Genomic DNA, 22,929 nt, shown 5'->3' with positions numbered 1-22,929 from the left:
ATGCTTGGTGCACTCGTGAAAATTGTGAAGCGCAGCTTGATTATCACAAAATAGACGTATTGGTTATATATGTAATACGCCAAGGGACTTCAAGAATGCTTTCAACCATATTAATTCACAAGTAGTGATTGCCATGAAACGATACTCTGCCTCAACAGATGATCGAGACACAATATGTTGCTTCTTTATTTTCTACGAGATAAGCGAACCACCTAAAAATATAAAGTATCCCAAAAGAGAATGACGAGTGAGTGGACATGTAGCCAATCAAAATCACAATAGGCAACAAGTTGTAGAGGATTATTTCTAAGAAAATACCTTGGCCTAGGTGTCCTTTGAGATACTGTATAATAAAATAAACTATTATTTTAAGCTCCTCGTGTGTTTTACCAACCAAACTCATGTTTTCCAGACCATGCTATTAGCAACTTTAAACTCGAGTACTATAACATTGACATGGGCTCTATCTTTATTACTAAACAACTACAATGTGTTGGAACAGATCCAAGATGATCTAGACATCCATGTTAGAAAAGAAAGATGCGTTGATGAATTTGACCTAAATCACTTATTTACCTAGAAGCTGTCATTAAAGAAACATTGCGTCTATATTCGTTAGCCCCGCTCATCATGTGATGGCTACAACATCCAAAAGGGCACTTGAATAGTGGTAAATGTTCCAAGAGTCATCATGATCAAATTGTGTGGGAGAAGCCTAATGACTTCAGGCCCGAGAGATTTTTAAGTAACCACAAAGGCATTGATGTTAGGAGTAATAGTTTTGAGTTGATTCCATTTAGTACATAGTGGACGAAGAATGTGCCCAGATTATCTTTTGACTTACCTACGTACCTTATTAGCTAGGACTAGGATGCCACAAACTCCTTTATCGCAATACAAAACTCTTTAGCTTTCAATGAATCAGCAATCTCAAGGCCGGGATGGCCTCCCTCAATAATCCTGCCCACCACTTCCACACCTGCGTCTCGCAACGCATTCAAAATCTCAACTTGGCGGTCAACCAGCAGATCCCCACCGCAACCCCACACCAGAATCTTCACCCCCAGAGCTTTCACCTCATCAAACATGCCGGGATTTGACCGGATCTCCGCCATGGCATTGCAGTAAACGTGATCTCGGTCAACGCCGGCCGGAAGTGCCATATCCCACATCAGATCAAGTTGGCGCAAAGAAAATAGCTTATCATCCACCGATCTTAGTTCCGATGCGGTCCTCTCTTTCCCCCGAAATATGGGTGGTGTAATATCAGCCCTCTCATCTCTAATGGTTTCAACTCCGTACAAATCGATGATGCGCTTAGACCCACGCGGTAGGCTATGTTGCCACCGGCGCTTGTGCCCATCAGAAAACATCTGGAAAAGTCAGCGTATTTTGTGAGCCACTCATCGTCGCTGTTCTTTATCCAATACAGTGCTTCCATGCAGTCATCGTAGGCCGCCGGCAACTGGTGCTCCGGCGCGCGGCGGTACTCAACGGAAACCACCACCGTAGATGTTTCAGTGGCGATATGGCGATAAAAATCTTGAAAGTAAGGCGTGTCCACTGTACTCACGATAAATCCTGCACCGTGAAAATAGACTATGAGAGGCAGCTTGAATAGAGGCCGAGAATCAACAGCTTTTCTGGGTAAGATAATTCGAGCCCAAATGCTTTTGGATTGGTTGATGGAGATGTCCTTTGCGAGGACTAAAGAAGGATCAATGGCGGGTGTTAGCTCGAAGGTAGAATGAAGTTCCCATTGACGTGTGATTGAACCGTCTGGGTTGCATTCAAAGCCTAACATCCCATGCATAGATCTCAGCATCTTTGGGATCCATGGCTACAATTTGATGTGTGGAAATTGGCTAAGTTTAACACAAGATGTTGGACTTCTTATATGGCTATCTAGTGTATATATATATAGGTTTTGCTTTCTTTTACGATTTTTAAATTACATCCACTTAATCTCCAATTACAAATTCAGTTTGTTGCTTCTTTGAAGATTCAGAGAGGATAAGTACAAATTGTATATCAGAAAGCGGCTAGGAATAATCCATCATACTGTTTATATCATTCTAGAAGTATTTGACAAGTTTGAGGAGTATGCATACAATTTATAAACAGTACTGACTGATTTAGCTCGCTACTGGCGGATAAGGGCGGCCAAGTCTTCCCTTTTTGGCAAATTATGTTGTGCAACTGTGTGCACCTGCATGATGCATACAAAATTAAATTTATAATTTATATACTATAAATTCATAATTTCTATACTATAGATTCATAATTATGGAACTCTATATTCACAATAACAAAACTCTATGTTCATATTCTCAATTGTTGAACTCTGTATTCACAAATCACTAAACTATATGTTCATAATTTGATAACTATACTGTTTAGAAATTATAAATCTATAATATAGAAATTATGAATCTACAGTTTAGAAATAATGAAGCTACAGTATAGAAATATAAACCTAGAGGAAATCTCTGAAAAATCTCATCTTATTATCACCTCTAGGTTCGACACCTAGTCGGCCGCACCACCCCGACTACCTGCTGAGGGGTGAGCAACAAGGCCTAAACCCGACGCCCCAGCGAGGAGCCTGGCTACTTGGTCCGACCAGTATTCTGAGTAGAGTAGTCAAGCTACAAGTCCTAAGTGCATGGACATGCTCCTGACGGGGTACCCTACTCAGGAGTGTCCAATCACAGTGGATCCTGGCCTTCTATACCGTTGTAAGTGCTACTTGAAATGCTTGGAGGGAAATCTTCTATCTCATATTTAGGACGGTAGATGCGATCTGTGGCTTGTTGATGAAAATAAGGGTGTGTTTGATTCGTATAAAGGAATCGAAATCAAAATGGAAATCATATATTTGGTAATAGTATGAGTTTTAGTAAAAGTATTTTGCATGTTTGGTAGTAGGGTGGAATTGAAATGATTACAAATATTGATGTTTTGTTATGTATGAGCCTATAATGAGAATAAAGGTTTAAAATTTTCAAAAATAAAAAATTAAAACAATTGATTCTAATATAATGACATACAAAGCACCAGAACAAAAAAAAATCAAAACAAAAATCTAAAATCATTAATCCAAACATAAAAATAAGAGTTAATTACCGAAATGGTCCCTTAACTATAGCGAAATTACCAATTTGGTCATTAACTATTTTTTTGACCAATTAAGTCCCTCAACTTTAAAAATCTTAACCAATTTGATCCTCTGTTTGTTTGACCGTTAGTCAACCGTTAACTTGGGACCAAATTGGTATCGCTATAGTCAAGGGACCATTTTGATAACTAACTTTAAGGGTGGACAATTCGGTTCAGTTTTCTCGAACCGAACCGTACCAAACTAGTTAGATTTAGTAATATACCGAACAACCAAACAGTAATAGATTCTTGTATACCAAACAGTTCGGTAAAAACTCGAACCGAACTGAATTGTTCGGTAAAAACCGAACCGAACCAAATACCATTTGAACTTTAGATTGCCATTTTGTTATATATTAGACTTTGGATATGGACTATGTAAACAACATAACACATAATATAATATAGAACTTTTGATAACAAACCATAATGAAATGAAATAAAGCATTTACGAGAGATACCTGTGAGAGTATGAGCTCAACGGCAGAGCAAGCAGCAAGGGACTTGGATTTACTTTTTATTTATATATTTAGAACCGAAACCCGATATTTAGAGTTTATTAAAATCGCGAACCGGAACAATCGGTTCATGTTTCGAACTGAAAAAAATAAAATACATTTATTGTTGAATTTAGACTATTTTAAAAATAAAAAATAAAATTTTAAAATAAGGTTTGAACCGTACCAGCAATTCAAACTGGATTTAGAACCGTAAATCGATGGTTCAAATCAAAATCAAATCGCGGTCATATATACTTATATGTAAGAATTAGAATAAATGTAAAAGAGAACATATACTATTTGTAGATATTATAATTCTAATTTTAAACTAATGCTAGTAGATGTTCCCATTCGAACCGCCGGTTCACGGTTTATGATTTAATTTTTTCGATTCATGATTTTAATAAACTGAAATTCAAATATTGGGTTCTGGATCTGAATCATAACCGGAAACTTTCAATTTGATTGCTATAGTGCCCAGTTCAGTTCGAACCGAATCGTGGTCATTACTATGTATAAGCAATAATTTATTGGAGGAGAAAAATAAATAAAATGTTTACTTTAAAGGTAAAAATGTCAATTTAATATATCAGAACATGAATAATTTAGGAGAAAAATGTGCTATATACATATAATTTTGAGAGAAAAAATATCATTTTCCCTATATATATCATGCTCAATAGTCTCAACATCTAGTCGACTAGTTGGTGGCTTTATCTTGAGAAAATATGCCAATTACCTTATAAAATAATTCAATGGCCAATCATAATTGGTGAGTAGATTAAATGCATTTAGTCAATGTCTTTTGCCTATTGAGACTGGGAGATGTCTTTTGCCTATTGAGACTTTTGGGAGATGTCTTTTGCTTATTGAGATAGGGATGGCAACGGAGCGGGGCGAGGATATACTCCCCATCCCTATTCCCGTCCCTGTCCCCGTTCCTGGCGGGGAATCACATATATTCTCCATTCTCGTTCTCGTTTTTCAAATTTTTTTTCCATTCTCGTCTCTATCGAGACGGGGTACATTGTCATCCCTATATTGAGACTTTTGTGTATCAGTATGATATTTTTAGAGTTTGACAAGTGATAGGTTAGTGTTCTTTAATTTAAAAGAAATATTCAAATACTAATTTATTATAAGGCAAAATTTAATATAAGGTAGAATATATATACTTTATTACGGAATATAATAAGAGATGGTTAGAATGTCATATAATATTTTAAAAATGTATTTATTTATTTTACATTATATACATTTTATAAATAATATAATTATTCAACATGGGGAGTGACATGTGACATACTAGTTGAAGTAATATTACAAAGCCGACTTTATTTATATTATTTTCAATATTCTTGACCACCAAAGGCAGCTACAGTCGGTGAAGATTGAACTGGTGAAAATAGGTTTCGACGGAACAAATTATGATGCTACAAACTCCTTTATCGCAATACACAACTCTTTAGCTTTCAATGGATCGGCAATTTCAAGGCCATGGTGGCCTCCCTCAATAATCCTGCCCACCACTTCCACGCCGGCGTCTCTCAAAGCATTCAAAACCTCAACTTGGCGGTCAACCAATGGATCCCCACCGCAACCCGACACCATAATCTTCAACCCCAGAGGTTTCACCTGATCAAACATGCCGGGATTTGACCGGATCTCCACCACCGCATTGCAGTAAACGTGATCTCGGTCAGCGCCGGCCGGAAGTGCCGTCTCCCACATCAGATCATTTAGGCGCAAAGGAAAAAGCTTGTCATCCACCGATCTTAGTTCCGATGCGGTCCTCTCTTTCCCTCCGAAATATGGGTGGTGTAATATCAGCCCTCTGATCTCTAATGGCTTCAGCTCCGTACTAAACGATGATGCGCTTATACCCACCCGGTAGGCTATGTTGCCACCGGCGCTTGTGCCCATCAGAAAACATCTAGAAAAGTCAACGTATTTTGCGAGCCACTCATCGTCGCTGTTCTTTATCCAATACAGTGCTTCCATACAATCATAGTAGGCCGCCGGTAACCGGTGCTCCGGCGCGCGGCGGTACTCAACGGAGATTACCACCGCAGATACTTCAGTGGCGATATGGCGATAGAAATCTTGAAAGTTGGGCGTGTCGACTTTACACACCATGAATCCTCCACCGTGAAAGTAGACTATGAGGGGCAGCTTGGATAGAGGCTGAGAATCAACAGCGTTTCTGGGTAAGATAATTCGAGCCCAAATGCTTTTGGATTGGTTGATGGAGATGTCCTTTGCGAGGACTAAGGAAGGATCAATGGCGGATGTCGGCTCGAAGGTGGAAGGAAGTTCTCGTTGACGTGTGATTGAACCGTCTGGGTTGCATTCAAAGCCTAACATGCCATAGATCTCAACATCTTTGGGATCCATGGCTACAATAATTCAGAGTAGAGAAATTGGGTAAGTTTGAAGACAAGATGTTGAACTCCAGTCTCTAGATAGTGTGAATGAGCAATTGAGCATTATCGTTTTTATAAGTTTTAATTTACGTCAACTTCATCTCTAATTAAAAATTCAACTTCTGGCTTCCATGAAGTTTCGTAGAGAATTAATATATATTTTGTGATGACTGTTTACCAGAAGGTGCCATAGGATTAGTCCAACAAAATTTTTCCTCTCATTCTAGAACTGTTTGACAAGTCTGACAAGTAGGTTGCTTAATTTGATTTAACGTAGTGATCAATCATCACTTTTTATTGAAAAATTATTATATTCTTAGTTGAAGCCATATATATATATATATATATATATATATATATATATATATATATATATATATATATATATATGGAAGGGATCCGGTGCATTGGAACCTTTCCGTGGGATTGTTCAAGTGAACGCACGATAAGCATTAACCTGACGCAATTAAAGTACACAACACACGCACATTAAGCACACAAACTCCACGCATGTTAAGCACTAGCCTCACACATGTTAAGTACAAGTCTTACGCATGTTAAGTACAAGCCTCACGCATGTTAATCACAAAAATATATGCACCTTAAGTTTTAAAAAACAACTCACATTAAGTACGCACTCACGCACATTAAGTACAAAACTCATGCACCTTAAGCACACGACTCACGCACATTAAGCAAAAAACTCACGCACCTTAAGCACACGACTCACGCACATTAAACAAAAAACTCACGCACATTAAGCATAAAACTTATGCACATTAAGCATAAAACTCATGCACTTTAAAGTTTCAATAACAACTCACATTAAGTACAGACTCACGCACATTAAGCACAAAGCTCACGCACCTTAGGCACAATACTCACACACCTTAAGTACAAAACTCACGCACATTAACATTACACATTCACGCACATTAAGTACAAATCTCAGGCACATTAAGTACAAAACTTACGCACATTCCTTCCTTCCAACCAAACGCTTTGTTAATGTTTGTGTATTTGTTGTTGTCTTTTAAATACTTATTCTTTTTGGGCAGAAGTGTCAAATAGACTAATTTACTACTCAGAACTTAGAAGTGCATGCTCAATTATATCTAAAATAAGAGCTACTTTGATACATAAACTTCTTAAAATTATGCATTTACCAAATAAATTTTTTTGACTTGGCATCCAATAAATAATTTATTTTTTAAATGCAAAAACTTTAGGAATATATGTATCAAATTAGCTCATATTTAGATGAATGGCTAAATTGAGCACTTGTACCTAATAGATAGATGGGTCAATTTGACCAGTTTTGCCTTCTATTTTTATTCATCAACTTAATTAACCAAACATTATAAAATAATTTTTTGAAGTCTATTTGTTTAACAAATTAAATAATCATTTCTTCCATTTATTATGAAATGAAATGAGATTTCAATTCCCCGAAATATCATTCCATGAACCAAACATATATTCTAAAAAATGAAAATATGTTTATTGAATCATTTTGAAGTATAATATAGTGGAGAGCATAATATTTGCAGCTTCCATAAATGAGATGACAGTGGCATCTAAAGCAATTCCACATCCTACTCTCAAAATTGCATGTCAAATATTCTAAAATATTATACAAGTGATGCTACATTATTCTACTAAATTTAATTTTTAATACTCGCATCATAACATGGCATTACTTAATTATTTTTCATATTAAATGTATTGTTTTTATATTAAAAACTCTTTTTTCAATAGTTTTGTCTGACTTTGGATATGATCTGTCACTCTCTGGTCCAATTGCTGCTGAACTTATTCAACCTTTTTTTTTTTTTTGAATGGTAACTTATTCAACTTAATACAACTACTATTTTCAAAAAAAAAAAAAACTTAATACAACTACTAATGCTACTATATTCCTAACTCCTAACTAGCTCTAGTACTAATGCAGATTTTTATAGACCGGAATTTACAAAATCATTTTATGGAGATAAAAATAATGTATGTACAGGTCTTTTTTTGAAAAATCAATCTGTCGATTGTATTAATTGATGAAAGTTATAATAGCGTCAAGAGGGATAGAATCCCAATACATAGAATGTTCTTGAGTAAAAGCTAACGAAGCTAAAGTATGCGCATGTAAATTAAACTGTCTAGGCACATAGCTTAATGAAATAGAACTAAATAAATACATCATTGTCTTGCACTGATCAATTACTAACCCAGTGTACGAGTGAACGGGTGTAGTTTGGTGATGTATAGCGGATCGCAGAACCATACAATCCGTGAGCAGATCGGCTGAATTAATACTCCTTTCTACTAACCAGGACAGTGCCTCTTTAAAAGCCATAGCCTCCGCCATGAGGGGTGAAAAACAAACGGGTGATCTGCCATTCTTAGCTGCCACAAACGAGCCACCGGGCTCTAATAACACAATTCCATACGTAGTCTCCCCGGTTTCCTGCCGAAACCCCGCATCTATATAGCATCGCATGTGATTGCCAGGCACCACCGGTTCGGATTGTGCCCGTAAACCATCTCTCGCGGTACGACCGTGTATTGCACCATAAGCATTCAACAAGGTTGCCGCCCCCTTCACCACAGCCTGCGGTCGTGTCATGGCACCTTCCCACACTGCCGAATTGCGGCTTCTCCAAATATTGTATAGAACACCCACCAACAGTTGTGTTTGTTCCTCTGTTAAAATTGCCATAGCCCCGGTTAACCATTCCGTAAATGAATCTGTAATAATATTCATGATAGGTAATTGTGTTATATTCCAAACTAGTACAGAATATTCACAATAAACTAATGCATGCAAAACATCTTCATTATTAAATCTGCACATAGGGCATGTCGGGTCAATCTCCACCCTCTTATTAATTAGATTTGTGGTAGTGGGTAAAATATCACATACTGCTCTCCACACAAAAATCTTCCATTTTGGTGGTACTTTCAATTTCCACATCTTAACTCATTTATCAAAATCACATGGGTTATTCTCATAATCACCAACAATACGCCTGTAGGCATTCTTTACTGAATAAATCCCTTTTAGATCACCTATCCAGTACCATGAGTCATCATAATCAGGGCTAACAGGAATCATGATTATTCTGCTCACATCCTCTGGGATAAATAAATCAGATAAAATATGTGGATCCCATGTTTGTGTTTGTGGATCAATCAAACCTGCTACTCATGCCTCTCTTAACTCCTCAGACATAATTGTTTGTATCAAGGGACTTGGATTATCCTGGAGCTATGGATGTCCCCAAATAAGAGTTGTCTCCCCATTTCCAATTCTACGTCTTATCCCAACTACCACTATTGGATGTGCTGCCATAATACTTCTCCAACAAATATTTGGGCAATTACCAATAGTTGCATCAACAAAACTAGAAGTGGGGTAATACCTGGCTTTATAAATCCTTGCCACCAGAGACTCTGGGTTTGTCAAAAAACACCATGCCTGCTTGCCCGGCATAGCTAAATTAAAAGCCCTCAACTCCTAGAAACCCAAACCACCAAACTTCTTGGGGATACATAACTTATCACATGCTTTCCAATGAATCCCCTTATCTCTGCCACTTCCCCACCAGTATCTATTCATGGCCCTCTCAATGGATTGACAAACTGTTTCAGGTAACAAAAAAACACTCATTGAAAAGGTTGACATAGATTGAGCCACACTTTTCAATAAAACTTCCTTACCAGCCTGAGACAACAATTTTGTGTTCCACGATCCAATCCTCTGCCTAATTTTTTCCTCCACATAGGAAAAAACTGCTCTTTTATTTCTGCCCACAAACGATGGGAGGCCCAGACATTTCCCAAAATTACTTACCTGCACTACCTCAAGACAGTTCGCCACCTGTGTTCTGACCATGTGTTGCGTATTACGGTTAAAACATATATTTGACTTGTTATAATTCACAGCCTGTCCTGATAGTTTCTCATATCTCATCAAACATTCTTTAATCACAGTAGCCTCATGGATGTTTGCTTTAAAGAAAAGTAGGCTGTCAACCGCAAAGAATAAATGAGACACCGGGGGAGCACCCCTGACCACTCTACATCCATGAATAGATCATGCCATCTGTTCTTTCTGCAACAACATCGAAAGCGCCGATACTACAAAAAAGGGCTTTAACGTCGGTTTTTTGACCCCATTTAACGTCGGTTTTCGACCGACGTCTAGGTAGAAGACGTCGTAAATAATGAGATACGACGTCGGTTGAAAAAACCGACGTCGTATAATTTTTAAATTTTTAATATTAACATACGACGTCGGTTATTAAGTAATAACCGACGTCGTAAAATTTTTAAAATTATTTTTAATTAAGAAACGACGTCGGTTTTTTAAAAAACCGACGCCGTATATTTAAAAAAAAAAACAAAATAAATACATATAAGACGTCAGTTTTTAACAAAAAACCGACGTCTTATGTGAACTTAAAAAATAAAAAAAATAAAAGCCCTTTTTTAACGATTTTCCACCCAATTAATCCAGTATAGCTTTTACAAATTCACCACCCAATTAATCCTGTATAGCTTTTACAATTCACAACAATTTTCTTAACCTGTCCAGCAATTTGATATTCAAAATCTCATAATTAATCAAAACTAATAAATCTTATAATTAATTCAAAAGCAACTCATATCATCAACTAAATAAGTTAAATTTATGATAATTCTACAATTAATAATAATAATAATAATTTCAAACTTAAATTATCTACATCAACTAAACTTCATCAATAAAAGACTTACACCATAACTTCATCAATCTCTTGTTGAGTGTAGGACAAACATCCTTGTCTCTCCAACATGAATTTCATAATAACATAATAATCACATTCGATAATTCCTCTTTGTATGACACACTACAAATGAATTAGAATATAATTACATTTTTTTTTTTTACTAAAAAACAATAAGATAAATGTAGTTTTACAAAATATATGAAATACTTACCGAACATATACTCCATTTTAGGGAACGATTTGGTTTCTTTCTAATCAAGAAGCTTGTTGCATGGATACACCTATTAATATAAAACATAAAATATGTATAAGTACTTGACATCACTATATCAATAACTAATAATTATTTATAAATTTGCATACATTTTCATTACCTCTTTAATGTCATCACGTGGCGAGTGACCAAGTGAATCAAACTAAAATATTTCATGGATAAATCGCCATCAACATCCAATGTCCACTACAAAAAAAAAAAAATATTAATATTAAGTGAATATAATATATACTATAACTATATAATTGCTATTTAGACAAGTTGGATTTAATGATTCATTCAGTTGTTTGGCCTAAAGTGCATTGCATCTTATCTACTCCAAAAAATAAAAGCTGGGTCAAACACTTAAAAGGGAAAAACTTTTTAAAGCCAAATAAGAGGTAAAAACATATATTTCAAAAAGCTTCATAGTTGAGAGTTTCCAGAAAAGTCTCCATTTCAATAAACTTTAGCTAGACCAAACAAGGACTTGTGAGTACTGAAATAAAACCCATGTACACAAAATTTAAAGCTGTATTTACTTCCATTTTTCTAAATTTCCATTCTCCATTCTTTTTTTCTTTTATTTATTTTTTTTATTTTTTCCAAATGTAAAAGTAAACATATTCTCTATTTTCCTTTCTTGTGTTTCATATTTCTCCAATTAGTAGGATACTCAATCCATCTGTGACCCAAGCTCTAACACACTTGTTCAAATTCATATGATATATTTCTCCGTATGATGCTAGTTTACATTTTTTTTTTATAAAAAAAAAAAAAGGCCTAAAGCAAATTTGAATAATAAAAATCACATAAGATAAAAGTTAGATAGTAGTTGCCTAAAAAATCAAGTTTAGAAGTCAAACTTGTAGAACATATTCAAATTATACTTCTAATGACAGTAAAGCAAGACAACATTTAATCCAGAACCTATACAATTGCCAAATTATACTTCTAATGCAAATCAAAAGCAAACTGATTCACTATGACATCAACAGATAGATGTGTAACTTAATATATAGTCTACCAAAGAAACAAAAAAAATAGGCAATTATCATTCTGGAGCTACAACTAATCAAATTAAGATTCAACAGAAGTCATACTGGAACAAATAGGAAAACTTAAACTTTTCTGTTGCATTAATCTTTACCAACAAAAAAAATAAAGAAGTATGGAATGTTGTTGCAAGTTTGAATTGATCTGAATCAGATTCAACAGCTACCTCAGAAACAGAACCATGAAATATTAAAATTTGCCACTGAATTAGCTTTCATGCACACACATACTCCCTACACACTACATCATCTAAGAAAATCATACAATCATGGCTTAATTCATCCCAAAAGCCGATCACGTATCCAGAAAACAGTTAAATAAAGACCCCGGCCGTAGCAACAAACAATGCAAGCATGACTAATTCTATTCCAACTTAAAATAATATCCAACTTCTCATTACGATACAAAAACAATCAAATCAGAAGCAGAAAAAGGATCAATACTCAGCGCCCGTAAAAGTTTAAATACAAAAACCTATTCAACGATCTACACAACCGAATTTAAAATGAGAAATCCACAGATCTGAGAATTCAGCAAACACGAAAGTATATTTCCAGATTCAGACTTACCGGAAGGATGGAGAGCATAAAGTGCCGGAAGGATCGAGCGAGCAAAAGCGCCACGGTGTATTCTAGAACTCTCTCTTCCCTACTACGGCGGTATGTGTATAACCGTGAGAATATCATAAATTCAAAATATATAAAAAATAATTCAAAATATATATAGAAAAAAAAAACGATTTAAAAAAAATAAATATATATTACCCTATGGCGACGACGACGTGCGGCGAGGCCGGCGAGCTGCTGCGGATAACGACGACGTGCGGCGAGGTTGTTGCAGTGGCTGGCGACGAGGAAGTTGATGGGGGCGAGGGCGGTGGCGACGAGGAAGTCGAAGGGCGACGGCGGTGGTGACGAGGAAGTCGAAGGGCAACGGCGGTGGCGACGATGAGAAGGAATCTGTGGAGCGGTGGTTTAGAGTGCGAGACTACGGCTTTTTGTGGCAGTAGTAGCGTGTGGATTGTGGAGGGTTTTGTTTGGAAGAAGAATAAGTACAGATCCAGGTTTTGTTATTAGCCTAAAATTTAGGGTATACGACGTCGGCTATATCGCAGGCGACGTCGTATATTTAAATATTTATTTTTAAAAAAAAAAATAAAAGTAACGACGTCGGTTCTTTTACAGAACCGACGTCTTATCATTAACAAAAACAATTTAAAAAATAATCTTAGAAATATATGACGTCGGCTTGTAAATGAGCCGACGTCATATAGTATTTTTATTTCATTTTTTATTATTATTAATATATTACGACGTCGGCTATATATTAACCCGACGTCGTATAATTTTTAATTTCTTTTTTATTAATTTTTAAGACATAAGACGTCGGTTTTTACCAAAAACCGACGTCTTATGTCTTTAAGAAAAAAATGAAAATTATTTTAAATTTTTAACGTCGGATTTTTAAAAAATCGACGTTAAAATGACGACGTTGTAAGCAATTTTTGTAGTAGTGGCGCCTCAGCACAGATAATAAATAAATAAGGAGAAAGAGGATCTCCCTGTCTGAGTTCACGAGTCGGTCTGCCTCGCCCTCACCTCCCCATTCACCATTACAGTATAACTCACTGTTGTCACACACAACAATATTAGATGAACCCATTTATCACTAAACCCCAGTACCGTCAACATTTTTTCCAGGAAACCCCACTCCATTCTATCGTATGTTTTTGACATGTCCAACTTCAGTGCACTCCAACCTATATACTACCCCACACTGCTTCTTATTCAAATAGTGACCCACCTCCGCTGCCACCAAAATATTATTTGTAATTAACCTGTCAGGAATAAATGCACTTTGGAATTCCGAGATGATATCTCCCATCAAAACTTTCATTCTGTTTGCCAGCATCTTTGCCATTATCCTATAAATGACATTGCTTAACGCAATTGGTATCAAATCTGCAACAGATTCCGGGACCTCTTTTTTAGGAATCAATACTATATTAGTATCATTTAAACCCTCTGGAAACACCCCCGAATTCAAGGCATGCAAAATAAAACCAGACACATCATCCCCCACAACAGACCAAAAGTGCTGATAAAAACCCGGATTCATTCCATCCGGGCCTGGTGCTTTATCCAGGAACATGGAAAAAAGTGCGGTCTAAACTTCTTCTTTCGAAAAAGGCTGATTCAACAATTCATTATCCTCATTCGACGCATGGGGAGCGAAATCATCAAAAAGGGGATCATCACAGCTCAAATTATTCGTAGTAAATATGCACTTAAAATCATCCAGAATCACCGAATGCATCTCTGTATCCTCCACCCAATCCCCGCCCGCATTCTTAATACTAGCAATAAAATTCTTTTTTTCTACGGGCAGAAGCATACATGTGGTAGAACTTGGTGTTAGCATCTGCACCCCGGAGCCAGTGTTGTTTCGCACGCTGTCTCCAAAATACATCCTCCTGGGCCTCCAATTTTTTTAATTGATTCTCATTGTGTTGGAATTCGGCCAATGCGACCGGATTCGCTATATCCCTGAACTTCTCCTGCTGCTTCCGTAATTGCCCTATTCGGCGACCAAATCTATGGAATTTGTCCCCCCCATTTCATCAACTTCATCCCACAAAATTGCTGACAGTGCAACAAGCCTTCTGGCCTCCCCTCCTGTCAGGCTGTTTCCACCACCTCCTTGCACCCCTCGCCCAACAACCATGCATTTTCAAATCTAAACCTTCTCGGTCCTCTTACTCTGCGTATATTGAGTGCATTTATACTGAGAAACATAGCCGAGTGATCTGACTCTCTAGTTTGCATATTCTCCACCCATGCATTCCCATGTATGTACATGTCTAGTTTATAACTAACCCATCGTTATGCCATAGAACCGTGTTCACCATCCATGGTGAACACAATCCTAAACGGTAACAGTGCCTACGGGCACCGTTATCTTTCACCAATTTTTTTTTTTAATTAACAACGCGACTTTTCTTCTTCATATTTACATTTGCGGTTTCATTTTCTCTTCGCGCAAGTTTATTCAACGCTCATAAATTATGAATGTGCATGCATGGATTTATGAATGTGCAGTTATGAAATTATGAAATTATGAATTTTCTTTTATAAGATTATGAATTTTCTGTTTGAAATTATGAATTTTCTGTTATGAGATTATGAATTTTCTGTTATGAGATTATGAATGTACAGAAAATTCATAATTACATAACTGTAAATTCATAATCTCATAACAGAAAATTCATAATTTAATAAATATTTTTCTTTTATGAGATTATGAATTTTCTGTTATGAAATTATGAATTTTCTGTTATGAGATTATGAATTTTCTGTTATAAGAATATGAATGTACAGAACATTCATAATTACATAACTGTAAATTTATAATCTCATAACAGAAAATTCATAAATTAATAAATGTAAATTCATAATCTGAACATAGAATGCAAAACGCCGTTAACATCACATTAACTATTTTTTTTTCCGGCAAAAACAATGCCATTTGGGACCGTGTTCACCAAGCATGGTGAACAACTGAACACATTTCCACGGCATAATTTGCGATAACTAAGAGTTATACTATATGTACTCTTTATTATTTCTATTAATTTATTTTTACTCCTTGACGTGACAATAAATTAATGATTAGTTATTTTCATCGTGTGAGTTTCAAGAAAATCTTAACACCAAAATTTTGTGAGAGATGATAAAAGTTGAGAGTAAAATTTGCAAATAGAAGTAGTATTTTCCATTAAATAATTTGAATAGTAAACATGACTATTTGAGTTTTTTGCACTTTTGGTCCCACGACTATAGTGGCACTGGCAGAATCGATCCACAACTTTTGAACCTTGCAATTTTAGTCCACGACTATTGATTTTTTTGCAAAAATGGTCCTTCCGGTCACTTTTCCGTCAATATTTCACCGGAAAAAAAATTCTGCATTTTTAGCCGGATTAAAATTGACATTTTACTTTTCCGATGTCTTCGGATGATCCGGCAGACGTGCTGAGCACCTCCAATGCTGCTGCCGGATAATCCAACTAGCCCGGGGAACGCCACGGCCGCTCCGCCGCTTACTGACAACCCTGCTTGCTCCAGGAATTCTGCCGCCTGGGGCAGTAGTATGTAGCCCAGTAATATTGTATGTATTCAAATATCAATTTTTTTTCTTTTAATTTTTTGAGATAAGTAAAATGTCAATTTTAACCCGGCTTAAAATGGAGAATTTTTTTTCCGGTGAAATTATGACGGAAAAGTGGCCGGAAGGACCATTTTTACAAAAAAAATCAATAGTTGTGAACTAAAATTACAAAGTTCAAAAGTCGTGGATCAATTCTGCCAGTGCCACTATAGTCGTGAGACCAAAAGTGCAAAAAACTCATGACTATTTTGTTAAACTTTTGTGCGAATGACTTGATTTTAAATCATTTAGGTTAAAACCTTTTCTTCTTTCTTTCTTCTTTCAGAAAAAAAAAAAGTGTATAAATTTAAAACCTATTTAGATTAAGGGTACATTTAGAAACCTGGTCCAAGTTTATAGTGTTTGGTTAGAGGGAGAAAATGGAAAATTCTATCAGGTGTGGCCAATGAAAAATAGAGGGGATTTTTCGAAAAATGACATTCTCTTTTTTTCATGTGTAGCAGTGGAGCAACCAATCACCCGCCGCCGCCGCCACCTCCATCGTACCCCCACCACCACTACCACCATTGTTTATTTTAAATATTTAAAATTAAAAATAATTATGCTAATTTTCCAGAAAATGAACCAAACACACCAAAACAATTTTCTGGAATGCAACCAAACAATAGAAATGAAAATGTTTCCTGAAAAATGACTCATTTTTCAGAAAACTTTTTCCAGAAGTCATTTTCATGCTTTCTAAACACACCATAATTTAATATTAATTTTTCAGATATCATTTCAAATTGCTCAATGTTAAACTCCTGATGAGAATCATGGTGTTAAACAAAAACAATATGGATCACATTTGTGTGAGACTGTCTCACATAAATTCTTATATTATCTTTGAGAATGGTCGAGTCAGGTCAATATTAAATGTAATACTTATACTGAAAAATGTAATACTGATAAGGAATAAATTATTCATTTATTTGTTACTTATCATGAAAATTATAATACTTTTTGATAAAAATGTAATACTTTTATATTTTGATATAAAAGTATTATCATTTTCAGCTCAAAGAATCTAAACCCCCATCACCGGAGTTCAACCTATGAGCACTCACTAGTAATGATAACTGAAATGTCATCACACTCATGATAATCGGTGAAAGTGTTGGTTACTTGTACGGAAAATGTAATACTTTTGAAGAATAAAATGTAATACTTTTACATCTATATTTAAAAGTATTACGTACATTTTTTCTTCAAAAATATTACAATTTTCCAAGTAATAAACACTTTATTCTCGATTAGTAGTTACATTTTCTAGTATAAGTATTATATTTCATCTTGACTCAATCCTTCGTGAGACGAACTCACACAAGTTTTTGCTATTGAATATATTATTTAGAAACTTCTTTGGAAAAAGAGTCAAATAAGCCCTCAAACTTTATCTTAATAGTCAATTAGGTGCCTACATTTTTTAAAGTTGCGATTAAATCCATTAACATTTTATTTTGGTACAATGAACCCCAAAAACCGATTAGCGACCTGTGATAGTGGCTCACTAGAATTTCGGCACCATTTCCGACAAAAAATCGACCATCGGCGACCAGTTTTGATCGCTAGTCGCCTTCTCCAGCAACCATTTCTAGACGCCTCTCTAGAGAAAGATGGCCAATTCTGTTCGCATCTCCGTAGAAGGCGACCATTTCTGGTCGCCTCTCTAAAGAAAGGCAACCAGGTTTTGCTTGCCTTCTCTGGTGAGGTTACCAGAACTGGTCACCTTTCTCTGGAGGGGCGGCCGGAAATGGTTGTCGGAGAATATAATGCAACCATTTTTTTATTGCGACCAACGTCAGTCTTTGATAGTCGATCTTTTATTGAAAATGATGTCAGAACCTAAGTGACCTTTTATCACAAATCACTAACCGGTTTTAGGTTTCATTGCACTAAAATAAAATGTTTTTTTAGGATCATTAAAATAAAACTAGTATTTGTCCCGTGCGATGCACGGTATAAAATTTAAGTATTTGTATTGTTGATAAAATTCAAACATCAATCATTAAAATTAATTATAAAATGTTACTTTTTTTATAATACTAAATTGGTTGTTATATTAAAACATCACAACATACTATTAGCATATATTATAAAGCATTGTGTTATTAGATATCACATGATATTTTAAAATTTTACATTTAAATAAATAATATATATATATATATATATATATATATATATATATATATATATATATATATATATATCTACAAATCTAATAAAAGCGAATAATGTTAGGCCCTTAACTGGAACAAAAAAAATGTCGGTACTAATTGTTTCTTAAAATGAATGGTTCATATTATTTTGATTTTAGTATCTTTTAATGATTTTCCTTATTTACCCTCTATTATATTGTTTTATTCCCTTAAATAACCTTAAATTCCGTTAGTTTAAACTTTAGTAACGGAATATTCCGTTAACTATTTATTATTCTTAACATACTCTTAATTTATTTTCTACAATTAAAAGATTCCTTACCTTCAAATTTATTAATTTATTATATTCACTACATTGTTCATTCTCTTCTTTTTAACATTATCTTGTAATTAAATATCAAACACTACAAGAATGTTAACATTTAGCGACGTTTTTTAAATGTCACAAAAAATAAAAAAACGTCAGCAAATGTATTTACTGACGAAATAAAAACGTCGCCCCGACCGTCGGGTTAGCGGCGTATGGAAAGGTATTACTGACGAAGTTATGTTTTCGTCACTAAATGTTACTATTATTGACGTTTTTGCATGGTCTTATAATGTCATGGAATACATACATTTTGAGACGAAACATAAACAAAAACGTCAGTAATAGTTAGTGACGAAATAAAAGATTTCGTCAGAAAATGTGTCTTTACTGACGTTTTCCATAAAATGATGTTTGTCATGAATAAATTGAATTGGCGACGAAATTGGTAATGCGTCAAGAAATTAACATTTATTGACAATTATGTAAATACCAATTTGTCAATAAAAATACATTTACTGACGTTTTTCCATATTCGTAGTCATCACTAAATTTTATATTTGGAGATATTTATAATTTTTAAATAATTGATCATTTACATATAGTTATATCTAAAAAGATTTTCACAACAATTTTATGTAATTGAAATAAACTATTTTAGTATCAATTAAAATTTCAAAATAGAACAATATTTTTCATAGTACAATATTGAATTACAAGAATGTAATGGGATACAAATGGTTCCTAAATAAGTTGGCCAAACTAGACATGAGAATATATGTCATTCTATGCACATAAAGACAGATAATAATTCTCAAGTTTGTCAAAGTTATTGCGGTCGGCACTTTGGAAGTCCTTTGTCTTAGAGAGAATGTCTGATATGATGTCTGGTCGGGTCCGATTTGATGTTTAGATATGCAATAATTCCCTGCCATTAAAAACATAGATGTTTTTCAAGTATGAATAATAATTGTACATAGATGTTTTTCAGAGAAAATCACTATAAAAGTTTAGATATCAAGTATTCCATCCATAGTAATATGTACCTTGTTGTAGATCAAATTGCAATCTTGATGCTGCCATATATATATACTGCAACTCAAATTCATAATTTTAATTTCCTAAGAAATAGGAATAACACAATTATGATCAAACAAAAATTAAAAGAAATAAAACTAAAAGCAAACCACATAAAAATATTAGAATGCCATCGAAAGGAACTTAGTATAAACGGCAAATAAATCAGTAATGCATGTAATGGTTAAAGTCCTTCTGTGCCTTCAAAAATAATAGCATAAATAACAGTACAATAACGTCATTTGGCCTTCAACTCCAAAAAATACACCCTTCAGAACAAAAAATAAATAAACAAATAAAATGAGTGTGTAAGAATAAGATTTACAAGTTTCACCCAACTTTAATTTTATCATAAAAGCATAAACTTGATATCACACCATAATCTTAGCAATTTACTTTACCTTGTAAAGCTAAAAAGTGTTGCCTAATCTGAAAAATTAAGATTAGCAAATAATGGATTAAATATTGTTTTACAGTGTAAGGATATTTATGGAGATTTTAGGCAATTGGACAAAAAATAATTACCCTAAAATTAAATATGAAAAATAGAAAAGAAATGTGTGATCTTGAGTAAAACACGGTAACCATAAAAATTAAATGAAGCAAATATGATAAGTTTGCAGTGATGCAAGACACAATAACAGAGTGGGTCACATGCAATGAAATCATGGGGTGTTATATTAGTATGAAGAGAACTTAAACATACATTTTAACTGTATAAAACCAGTGGCAGATTCCTTAATATCTAGAGCAACAAAAAAATATTTCATAGTTCTTAAACCTCAAAAAAGCAATAAGAAATGAATGCTATAAGTTTGCTTCTCACCCTAAGCAATGATCCATCACAACAAGCAACTAAATCAATTGATATATTGTCATATTGTATGTCCAGGAGCCATGAAACACACATTGTATAGAAAATTTTATTTAGACTTAGCCTAGAATCACACCACATAAATCATTAATCTTTTTAGCCATTTCCTTTGTTAAATAAATGTTTATATAGTATCTAAATAATAAATATTGGACTAATTGGCTACACTAATGGGTTCAACCGGATGAGTTCTACATTGAAATGGTCTCTACAAAAGAAACAATCCCAAAGTCAAGCGCAGAGGCTTTACTATTGGAGCAAGAAGATTTACCCAGTGATAGCGATGAGGACATATCTCACTTTTCAGATGTTGAAGCATTGGTGAGAAAAAGGTTATATCTCCTAATCTCCACAGGAATAGGATTTTATGGATGAGTTTAATACTAATGTGCTTTTTGCAGCTAGCTGTATCCTACCGCCACCCCAAAACTGCAGCAGCTAATCCTTGCAACATCATCCCCTAACCTCACATTCGTAAATTTAAAACCTTGCCTTCATGCTAGACTCAACACCTCCAATAAACACCAGTTAGGACATTCATTGTACATCTAGTACTCCTTCAACTGATCAAATGAATACGATACAAGTGGACAGAGTAGTAGCAACTAGCAACAGATAAAGTCCCTATACTCCAAAAGAAGCAGCCCCATTATCATCATTTTGGTTATTTGGAGGTCAGGCTAACGCTCCCTCCCTCATTTTTATTTTTTATTTTTTACAGAATTTATTGAGTAATAAAGACTGCATCAGACCTCCAATCATCACAAGGAATCTTTCTTTTTAAACAAATAAAAAAGGAAAAAGGGTCAATGCACTGAAGGCAAACCAAAGTAAAGAGAAAAACCTTGTCATTTTATGTTTTGAGAAGGATTGCATATGCCAAAATAGCTTGTTTGTACTGCAAATAAGCCAAAAAGGAAAAAGAAAATGGTCATGTACTAAACTCAGTTATAATCAAATTCCTTTGATAAGATTAATTAGTTATTAAGAAAGCAGATGAAAACAATCAGTTAAAAAAGTTTCCCACTTGTTGTTGTTCAGAGGCATCAAGAAGAAAGTGAATGGAACCAAAACCACTTGCTATAGTTTTCTCATTAAGTGTCCTGTTGACCAGAAACTAAATAAACTAAAAGGAGTTAGTAAAATATGAGGATAAGTTCTCATAAGTCCCAAACCGGTTAGATAATAGAGATGCTGGACTCACTTGATATCTATACTATGTTTGTTTGTAACCCAAAACCACACAGCTCACACCCCCAAATCTGCTGCATCCTACCAGCTACCAGCTCAGATTTTACATATGACACACCAAATCATGGGAAAAGGAACCCTTAAATTCCTAAACCCCACACCTACGTATAAATAATTCATAATAAATTTAAATATATACATAAAAAACAAATCACAACAAAGTTTTTTTTTTTTAAATGCTAGAGAGAAAGTTATCCTATTCTAACTAATGAGAGCAAAAATCACCCAAATGATACCAAAAAAAAGAGTTTATACAGGGATGCTAGGGTGGAGATTAGTTGATTAGGGTTTGTATGTATTTACCTGGATATGAATCTTCTCTTGTACGCTTGCATCCTTTGGAAAACTTTCACTGGGTTTTTGCAGAGATGAAGGCAGAGAAAATTGTGGGATTAGAAGCAGAGACAATTTTTGCAAAGATGAGGGGAAAACCAGAGACGCAGGTTCTTAGGCCTCTTTAATCTGTGGGAACAGCAAAATACACATGTAATTATCAAACTTAAAAGATCTAATCCATTCTAAATAACTAACCTGCTGTAAGTTTTAAGCGCTCATCCGCCGCAGAGAAATTAGTGAACCATTGGCTTAGAGGATGATCTTTACTGTAACCTAGCCGCTCTTCCTTGCGGAAACGGCGGAGCGGTGCTGATGAAGATTGTACGCCTGGTTTGGTAGTGTAGATAGAGAGGTGAAGTTAAAGATTGGACTAATGAAGATATTTAGGCAGATTTTTTTTTCTTTTAATTTATGAAGATAATGTTTTCTAATGGCGCTAAAATAAAAAACTTTCCCGCAAAATATTTTCACTTTTCCTGACGTTTTATGTTAAAATTAATTTTAAAATAAAACATTTAGGGACGTTTGTTATAAAACGTCGTTAATTCTATATTTTTAC

General features: G+C 34.7%; 1 protein-coding gene, 1 long non-coding RNA gene and 1 pseudogene across 6 annotated transcripts; all 3 read right to left on the bottom strand.

Annotated features, from left to right (window-relative positions):
• Positions 1-846: 846 nt before the first annotated feature.
• On the bottom strand, positions 847-2,085 carry LOC109181761 (annotated as a pseudogene).
• A 2,831-nt stretch (positions 2,086-4,916) lies between these two features.
• On the bottom strand, positions 4,917-6,150 carry LOC109181760 (carboxylesterase 1-like). The gene has a single exon (XM_019331671.1). The coding sequence runs from the start codon at positions 6,051-6,053 to the stop codon at positions 5,085-5,087; it is 969 nt and encodes a 322-aa protein (XP_019187216.1). The 5' UTR covers positions 6,054-6,150; the 3' UTR covers positions 4,917-5,084.
• Positions 6,151-19,474: 13,324 nt separating this feature from the next.
• On the bottom strand, positions 19,475-22,728 carry LOC109181762. Of its 5 annotated transcripts, none has more exons than XR_002054260.1 (7): positions 22,566-22,728; positions 22,338-22,496; positions 21,988-22,135; positions 21,811-21,909; positions 21,628-21,681; positions 19,879-19,953; positions 19,475-19,760 (listed from the first exon to the last, which is right to left on the bottom strand). It is a non-coding gene; the product is annotated as an uncharacterized LOC109181762 (long non-coding RNA). The 5 variants fall into 5 exon arrangements; XR_002054259.1 differs by having other exon boundaries at positions 21,811-21,900; XR_002054261.1 differs by lacking the exon at positions 21,988-22,135.
• Positions 22,729-22,929: the final 201 nt, after the last annotated feature.

This window comes from Ipomoea nil, unplaced genomic scaffold (assembly GCF_001879475.1).
Source record: "Ipomoea nil cultivar Tokyo-kokei standard unplaced genomic scaffold, Asagao_1.1 scaffold1043, whole genome shotgun sequence".
NCBI classification, from domain to species: Eukaryota; Viridiplantae; Streptophyta; class Magnoliopsida; order Solanales; family Convolvulaceae; genus Ipomoea; species Ipomoea nil.
The sequence above is the reverse complement of the archived record's forward strand: the minus strand, read 5'-3'. Positions and strand labels throughout refer to the sequence as shown.

Coding starts and splice junctions, on each gene's coding strand:
- LOC109181760 (XM_019331671.1), bottom strand. CDS start 6,053: ATGGATCCCAAAGATGTTGAGATCTATGGCATGTTAGGCTTTGAATGC.